The sequence below is a fragment of the Manis javanica genome, chromosome 10 (assembly GCF_040802235.1).
Source record: "Manis javanica isolate MJ-LG chromosome 10, MJ_LKY, whole genome shotgun sequence".
Taxonomy (NCBI): domain Eukaryota; kingdom Metazoa; phylum Chordata; class Mammalia; order Pholidota; family Manidae; genus Manis; species Manis javanica.
Window position 1 is genome coordinate 87,991,060 of NC_133165.1, and position 8,994 is coordinate 88,000,053.

The window sequence follows — 8,994 nt, forward strand, 5'->3', positions numbered from 1 at the left end:
GGCCACCTTTCTCCTGCCCCAATTACGGTAATTATCAGGTTTTATTGTGATCAACTGTGTCCCCAACTAATCAGGGACCCCCAAAGGCAGGCACAGCATGGTGTTCCTCACTGTCTCTGCAGCTCTCAGCAAGTCACTGGCACCAGCTCTTGCCCCACATGTATTTACTGTTTAACGAATGTTTTGGAGACCCAAGGAACACAGGTCTCTCATACACAAATGACTGAGCTGGGCACAGCCCAGTTAATGAGAATGTAAATCAATTTAATAAATTCCAATCCCATGTGGACCAGTGGTTCATAACCTTTGAGACCCTGGTGGAATTTTTTGGTTTCTTTCTCCCAGAAAAGTACACCACGCCTGTCAAGAGTCATATGCTACTTCTGGGGGTGGGGGTGGGGGGTTCCACTCCTTATACTTGGACTCCAGAGGAAAACCAAGGGGGAGGTAGGAGTGTAGACAATGGGAAGCCTTGTAGGGAGCAGCAGGATGGCAGAGAGGAGCTATGGCTAAAGGAATAAATGTTCACAGTCCATTAGGCCAAGAAGGCTCCCTGGGGAGAGCCTGTTTTCTGGCAGGAGATGCATTAACCCTGGTCGCTGCCTATAAGCAGCAGGGCAGAATGGTCAAGCATGGAGGCTCTGGAGCTGGCCTGCTCAGGGTCAGATCCTGGCTTTTTGGCATCCTTGGGCTGTGTAACCTTAGGCAAGTCCTTAACATCTCTGGGCCTTGGTTTCCTCTAGGAGTAATAGAATCCTTCCTTGGTAGGGATGTCAGTAGGATTAAGTGGGCTGATGTCCCTAAAGCATAATAAGGACTGCTTATTCCTTGCTCACTATTACAGGAAGCATTTGTTTATCCTCTAAGAGCAAGGCCCTGAGGGAATGGCAAGAAGACTAGGGCTCAGCTTGAAGGTTCCTTCCTCCAGGAAGCCTTCCCTAACTCTGCAGCTCTAACTCTGGTAGCAGCCCCCTGTGGCACTTCATATTTCTCTTTGGTTACATTCACCACACTAATAATTACATCCGTGTAGGGTTCAAATCCTGGGTCTGCTGTATCCCAGCTGTGTAACCTTGGGCAAACCCTGAACATTTATGAGGTTGGGGATCTTGTGTGTTTTTTTGCTTTGCTGTAACCCTGTGCCTGATACATAGTAGGTGCTTAGTAAATAGGTGCTAGAAGGTGTTGGGGAAGTTCCAGATTCCAGGCTGTCATAGACGGGTAACTGAGCAGCCTGAAAGCCTGTGATCCAGGGTGGGCCTGGATGGAGACACTGGGCCCTTGATCCGTGTCTCAGGGACTGGACCTTCTGATTTCACTCTCTCTTGTTCCCCCTTCCCTCAGTTCCTGGCATTTGACACCCAGTTGCTGATGGGTAACCGACGCCATTCGCTGAGTCCCGAGGAGTATATTTTTGGAGCCCTCAACATTTACCTAGACATCATCTATATCTTCACCTTTTTCCTGCAGCTTTTTGGCACCAACCGGGAATAAGGAGCCCTTGCCACCCCCTCCTCCCTTCATAGAATGCCCCCTTGCTGGTCCTCTGACCTTCCCTGTCCTCCTGCCAGCCCAGATATAAAACTAGCTGCCAGCCCAATCTGTGGCCTCTCCCAAGCCTGACTGTCACCCGCCCCTCTGCAGCTTGTTCCCATGCCATCAGGGGCCCTGTGGAACCCAGGTCACACCATCCTCTGCACAGCCCCTTGCCCCTGGCCTCATCTCCTGAACTAGGACAGTCAAGGCTGGAGGCCCCTCGGGGTCTGAGGATCCCAGGGATGAGTAGGAGGAGCCCAGCAGGATTTCAGATGTGGGAGCAAGACCCTAGGAAGCCTGGCCAAGGCCTACACCCCCAAAAATCTTCCTTCTAAGGCTCCTACTGTGTGGCCTTGGGGCGCACTGTCACATGTCCAGTCCACCCCTCCTCTCTCTCCTTCCAGGTCAGGCATTGGCACTGTAAGGAAGGGGCTGAGGGACAGCTGGGAGATGACGTGAAGGTATTCTGCAAGTTGGGGGATGTGGGGGGATGGCATGGCTGTCACAGGCTGCCCATCCTGTCTTAGCTCTAGAGCCAGTGGCTTATTACAAGCACTTGAACCCTGGGGTCATGAATTATGGAAGAGAGGCAGGAAGCCAGTGCCTTGGCTAACCTCCTGGGTCATGACAGAGCACTGCTGAGGCAGGAGGTGGGGACAGGGGGCCTTGCCCCTAAGTGGGGTCCTGTTCTGAGGCTCCAAGGGAGGTGGCAGCGAGCCGCCATGGGAGGCCTGGGCTCTGCAGTGCTGCCAATTCACCTAAACCTGCATTCACGTGGGGGCATTTGAGGTCTGCAGGACTGAGACCTACATCCTCTCGCCGTCTTCTCTACACCCCCCAGGTGCTCCTACAGGCCTGAGGCCGAGTAAAGCACTTGGGCCCTAGAGGACTGGATGTTCGGAGGGAGGGAGGGTAATTCTAGCTGCTGAGCCAGCCCCATTTGGAGGGAATCCTGCCTCGCCCTCAACCCTGCCCCAAGGCCTTTCTGAGCATCTTATTTCCGAAACCTCCGAAACCTGCCTCCATTTGCTGGCTGATCCCCAGCCAAGCCTCCTGAGGCCTCAGTTGGCGGTGCCCATGTCCCTTTCCCTAGCGTCTCTGGCCCCTGAGCCTGGAGTCCTAAGCCTCCCCCAACTCCTTATCTCATCTCTCCAAGTTGGAAGCTGTTCAGCTGATGCTAACAGCCTGGGCCATTCCTTCCAGCTGGTCCCACGTGATGAGGTCAAGTCTCCTTATCAGCCTCCAGGCGGCTGAGATCTTGGGCAGGGTGTGCGTCAGCCAGCCAGCCCCCTGCAGGCCCTGCTGGGGAGGGGATCAGGGGGCCACACCTGGGGGAAGCAGGCAGCCAGCAGCCTGGGCCAGCGGAAAGTTACTGGGTGGAGTCAGGGAGGTTCAGAGAGGATACCTGGATCCTCCTTGGCCTTGCCCTCCAGGGCTGCCTCTCTCCCCTATGCTAGGACTCTCTTTGCCCCTGGGAAGGATAACTATATAGGTTATCTATCTGTTCTCTACTCCTCCCTCTCCACCATTCCTATTTCCAGCTTTCAAGAAATATTGCAGAAGCATCTGAAGTTTTGTTGCATCTTGGGTATTTGAGGAAAGAGGGAACCAACAACAGGTGGTGGTGTTTGTGGGTGAGACAAAGGCAGTAGGGAGCATGGTGGCATGCCTACTGTGTGCTGGTCTAAATCAATCCATTACAGCAATCTTACAACGGCAGTACTCTGTGCATCCCCATTGCAGAGGGAAAAGCTGGTGATTGATCAAGAGGCCTGGTAAGGAGTCCAAGGTCATACAGCTCACAGACTGGGTGGGAGCTGGCAGGAGACTGGGTGATGAAGCCCTGATGCCTCTGATTTGTTGTCCTCGTTGCCACCCCTAGCCTTCCATATCCCCACCATTACCACCACCAGATTTTGCACTCTGTAGTTTCCACCTTCCAGACACAAGCTGGGAGGCAAGATTCTTGTATCTGATTCCCGGCCTCACTGCCAACAGGCTCACGGTATTAAGCAGTGTTTCCTGCTATCTATGATCCAGTTTTCCTATCAGCGAGATGGAAGACCGTGGCCAGGGTGGTGCAGGGAGAGGCACCAGAATGCATATGCCCACTGACTACCTTATCCAGTTGCCACCTCTCCTCCTCCTTCGGCTCTTCTAGTCTTTGGTCCCAGTTCTAGAGGGATTAGTCCTCCCAACCCCTGTCCTGCTACTCACAGCCTGGGCCTTGGTTGTGCATCCCAGAATCCACTTGTCTTCCTCCTCCCCCCCATCATCCTGGGACACTTCATGCAGAAACCGGGGATTGAGATGCCTATCCAAGGCTGAGCTCCAAAAGCTTGGGAGATGAGGCAAGCCCTCAGCAATAAAAACGTGACAGGGGCAACTTGGGGCCATCTTAAAGCAGAATATGCCACAGTCTCTTACTCAGGATCCTAAGAGGGGTCCAGGACACACTGAGCTGGCAGCAGAGCCAGAGCTGAGGTCCCTGCCTTCCCCCTGTGCTGAGGCAGCGAGGAGCCCCAGGAACACCTGGATGGGTCTTGGGAGGAGGAAAGGCAGAGAACAGGAACGCAGAATTACAAGAAACTGAAGCTGGGCAGGTGCCACAAGCTGCTGACGGGGAGAGAGCCTGCTGGCCCCTTACATTTTTGGCAGGGGTGTGGCTGGGCCCTGAAAAGACTGGATTTTATAAAGCTAGAGGCAGCCAGGATGTGTGATATGAGGCTGAAGCTCTCCTGCTGAGAGAAAGATCAGGGGATCTCCTTCTGGAGATTGCAGACTGGGGGCCAGGGAGGCACATGCAAGTCTCTGGACTCCAACACCAATTCCCAGGTGCACATGCAGCTCCTAGGGAGCCTGGGGAAGCCCTAGGACTCTTGGTCCTTCCTCCCAGGGGAGTCAGGATCAGACAGATACCCTTATTCCTAAAGGTTCCTCCTTCCCCTCCCTGCCAGCTGGGGCCAGTCCTGGGCTTGTCACCAATCCTGGGGGACTGTATTTCACACAAGTACTTTGCTGCCCCTGGGTGGCTGCCTGGGGGAAAAGCAGGGTCTGGTTCCCCAGGAAGAAGCAGAGGTGCTGCCTGGCCTGAGGTTGTGGGCAGGTCCTGGCCCCTGGCTTTCATTCCTGTCTTTTCTCAGACCTCCCCAGGCCTCTCTTCTCATCAGCCTCTGGTTCCCATCAATCCAGCCATTGTCACATCTCTTGGACACTGTTTACTTGTCTGCTGGAAACCATCCCTGCACTGCGGGGCCCCAGGGCTTTCTTCTCAGTGTCTGGAGGCAGAGACAGACCCCCGGACACGAGCCCTGTGGCCTCAGCTCCTCCAAGTTTCCCAGGTTCTCACCTGTTCCCTTCACTGGCCTCACCTTCCCAGTCTATGACTGACAGGAGATGAGAATAAAAGTAATTATGACCACCCGAACCATTTCCTTTGCCTGCCTTTGCTTGTCACTGAAGGTGTCTCAGGGAGTCTGTGTGAGGTTTAACTCAGATCCAGTGTGACAGGTTCACACCAGAGCTGCTGCTCCCAGCATAGCTATGTGTGAATTAAGTCTCCACAGTTATCTGCGCGTGGGAAAAGGGACACTGGTCCTCCTGTGGATATACGCCCTCGGTAGATGGTCGTGAATCCTCGGATCTGTCACAGCCCTGCTAGAGGCTCCTCCGGCGGGGACTTCCACAGAAGCCTGTTCTTCCGTGTACAGTTCTTTTAGAAGATTCTGCCTCATTTTGATCCAAAATCTGTTTCCCTAGCAGGAAAACCCATGCTGCACCTGGGAGGACCCTCTGAAGCAGAGGCTTTCAGAGTAAGCCTGTCCCATGAAGCCTTTCTCAATCCCTCGCCCAGGACCCTGGCCACTCACTCCTCAGAACACCATGCTAGCCGTGTTTTAACTGCTCCTTCTGTCTCTTTCTATAAAACGTGAGCTCCTTGAAGGCATGACCTGTGTCTTGTCCACCCTTGAATTTATAGGACTTATGGCAAATAGTATGAATAAACAGCTTTTGAATGAACAGAGGACTGAATGAATGAATCCGATCCGATCCTTTTATTTTACCTGAGAGGAAACGAAGGGGCAGGTGCAGTGACTCTATTTTGCCTGAGGCTTGAGGATACAATGGAGCAGTTTAAAACAATGTCCACAAGTTCTGTGACCAGTGGGATGTGATGTAAGTACTATTCAAGAGTTCCCTGGTGCAGTAAGTCTTTCACCCTAACTGGTCCTCTGTGATTCCGAAGCTCTCTGTTGGACATTCTCTCTGGCACTGGGGTGGATTCCCTGACTGACTGGACCTAGGTCATATATTCAGCCCTGGAGATGCACTCACTGACAGGAGTAGGGGAGGGGAGGAGAGTTCCCCAAAGGAAAATCAGAATATGGTTCCCAGGAGAAAGTTGAATGTCAAACACATGTCCACTACCATAAGAATTAACTGTAATGTGGTAAGTGCCCCACTGGATAGTTAGACAGGGAGTTAGAAAAGTCTTCTTGGAGACCTTTGAGCTGGATCTTAAAGGATGAACAAATTTTAGTCAAGCACACAAGAGAGAAGAGAGCATTTCAGACAAAGAGAACAGCTGGAACAAAGGCCTTGGGCAGGGGGTCTGTATGTTTGGGTGGGAAGGGCTAAATAATCGGCACTGTGTGCCTTCTGATGTGATGTACTGAAATGAGGACACACTCTATGCAAACTTAACTGGCCTATATTTCTAAAAAATGTTCTGAAATGTAGGCATTTGGTGTTATCTCCAAAGAAGGTTGTATCCACAGTTGTGTTTAAGTAAGCAATATTAAAGACATCAATTTATTTAATGTTGATTAGATACATAGAGACACACATACATTTTATGCATACTTATGAATAGGAAAAAATCTAGATGGATATACATTAAAATGTTAATATGTTTATCTCTGGGTGGTAAGTTAAGCCTTCAGGTCTTTTCTTTTTATCTAGATTTACTAATCTTTACATTACATAACTTGTGCAATAAAATATACTGTAAAGGGAAATTTAAAAATAAACAGAGAAAAAAAAGGAAGGAAAGGGGAGGATGACAAGAAAGGAGGAGAAAGGGAAGGTGAATGGAAAGGAACCTGGCAGTAGTGATACTCAGTTACTAAGTACCACCTACTTGGCACATCGAGTATCCTTTCCCGAGTCTTATTTCTTCTGTCTTCTTTGTAAAACTGTCCATTGTTGAGAACCTACTCCTCCCTTATAAAATGAGTGTTCATTCATTTAGGTATTTATCTAGCTGCCAGCACCATGCAGATGCTGGGGATACAAAAATGGGACAAGGTCACTTCTTTCAAGAGTTCATAGTAAATCAAAAATTGCAATATGGTACAAAAAAGGCAGTAGTACACACAGCTAAGTAGAGGGAGGAAAATATTCACTCTTTTGGAAGGAGAGTGGGTGGTGATGTCTTCTCAGAAGAGGACACGCATGAGTTGGGTCTCAGGAAAGTGGGCATTGTAGGTAGGGGAGGGGAGGGAGGCAGGGTAGATTCCAGGCACAGGGAACAGCATGTACAAGGACATGGAGTCACCACCTAGCGCATCTGAGGGACTGTGAGTGGTTCAGCAAGGCTGGAAGAGAGGAACAGACATGTTGGAATGGGGTGAGGTGTGGATGGAAGAGCTAAAGCTCAAGAAGCAGACAAGAGGTCACTTTTAGAGAACATAGGCCAGCAGCCTTGGCATTACCTGGCAGCTTGTCAGAAATGCAGAACCCATACCTCTTGAACCAGAACCTGCATTTTAGCAAGAGGTTCAGGTCATTCATTTGCATATTCAAGTTCAAGAAGCCCTTATTAAAGGACTTTGGACTTTATTCTGTAGGCATTAAAGAGTCTGACACAGTCAGTTCCACCCTCCCTTGGCATCCTTCCTAAGCTTCTCCTCCCTGTCCATTCCTTCCCAGTTTCCTCAGCAGCTCCTCTGCCTCCACTAACTCCAAAGCACTCCAGCCCTCCACCCACTGCTTCCCTTCACAGACCTTGCCTCAGCCACGTTGTCCTGAACACACTTTACAGAATTCCTGAATGCAGGGAACCCTTCAGGTTTGAGACATGATGAATGGACATGTGGCCCTCTATGAGTCTATGAAAGAATAATTTGCACAGCAGGGTGACCTTGTGGAACTCATTATGCCTGAGCAGTGGTACATGCTGAAAACATAAGCAGGCTCAAATTTAGAAAACATTTAGAAAAATTTACAGATGCTAAGTCCATAGTGAATTAAGAAGGGGAGGTGAGGATGACTGGAGACATGGTTCCTAACCTTTTCTTTGTAATAGATTGGGTGTTTTTCTGGCTATAAAACGTGCATTATTGAAAGCTTGGGGAACACATTCATTTGAAAAAGAAAACAAAACGGCAGTCAGGAAAAAAAACAGAAAAGATTAAAAGCAAACTGGGAGACAGAAATGGAAATCAAGGGAAGGTTACATACACACACACACACACACACACACACACACACTTCTTCCTCTTTCACCCATCTTTCTGATTTGGTATATCCATAATTGTGCATTAATCAATATTCAATGTTTACTTTATTAAGACTGTAAGCCCTATTGACCACTGAACTATGTAGTATACAATGATCACTTTCCCTTTCTTGCACAACTTTTTGTTTTTCTGGAGGTTAATGGTTATTGTTGCTAGCTGTTTGTTCATTTGTTTCATTTTGTATGTCCTTATTAACAACTTATTTCTTAACTCCCCTAAGTGGGCAAACAGCACCTCAATATGTTTGAGTACATTAGCTGTTCTATCAATTTCATCTTGTTGACACCATCTTCTCTTCTGGAATCTTCTGACTTCTTGAACCCTGCATGGCTCTGAAGATGTGCTGCTCAGCTATTGTCCAGGAACCTTCCTTCATCTCCATCCTGGGGACCCTCTTCACCATTCTCCTTTGTTGGAAACTTGCACTGTGGAGTCTATGAACTTCCCTTTCTTGGTTTTCTACCTCATTTTGGTGGAGAACATTTTCCAACAGCTTCCTGAGGAGGAGTTCATGGAATATAACATGTTTGGCTTCCTATAATATTGTAGCTTGTATGCCCGGAAATGTCTTCACACTCATTTGGCTGTGTATAGAATGAAAGACTAGAAAAGACTTTCCTTCAGATTTTTCAAGGTGTTGTTTCATTGCCTTCTTGCTGCTAGTGTTAAGAAATCCATTGTTATTATGATCCTCAATCTCTTGTTTGAAATCTTTGTTTTGTTGCTTTTAATCTTTTAAACATGTAGGATTTCTTCTTTGTCTTCATATTGTGAAATTTTACCATATTGCTTCTTGTTACAAAACTATTTTTATCCATTGTACTTGACAACCTGCTAGGCTCTTCAGTTTCGGGAAACTTTCTTGAATTGTTTCTTTGATAGTTCTTTGCTCTCTTTGATTAGGTCTTGAGAGTTTGATAGCTCCCTCTGCTTTCTC

General features: G+C 48.8%; 1 protein-coding gene across 3 annotated transcripts in view; it reads left to right on the forward strand.

Annotated features, from left to right (window-relative positions):
* FAIM2 (Fas apoptotic inhibitory molecule 2) overlaps positions 1–5,556 on the forward strand; it is a 31,559-nt gene extending 26,003 nt beyond the window's left edge. The window contains exon 12 of one of the 3 annotated variants that reach the window (XM_017678545.3): positions 1,345–5,556. In XM_017678545.3, coding sequence (XP_017534034.3) covers positions 1,345–1,494 — 150 coding nt within the window. In that variant the 3' untranslated portion in view covers positions 1,495–5,556. The remainder of the gene's footprint in view (positions 1–1,344) is intronic. The other 2 variants (XM_017678546.3, XM_017678547.3) reach the window with 2 other exon arrangements.
* The last annotated feature ends 3,438 nt before the right edge of the window (positions 5,557–8,994 follow it).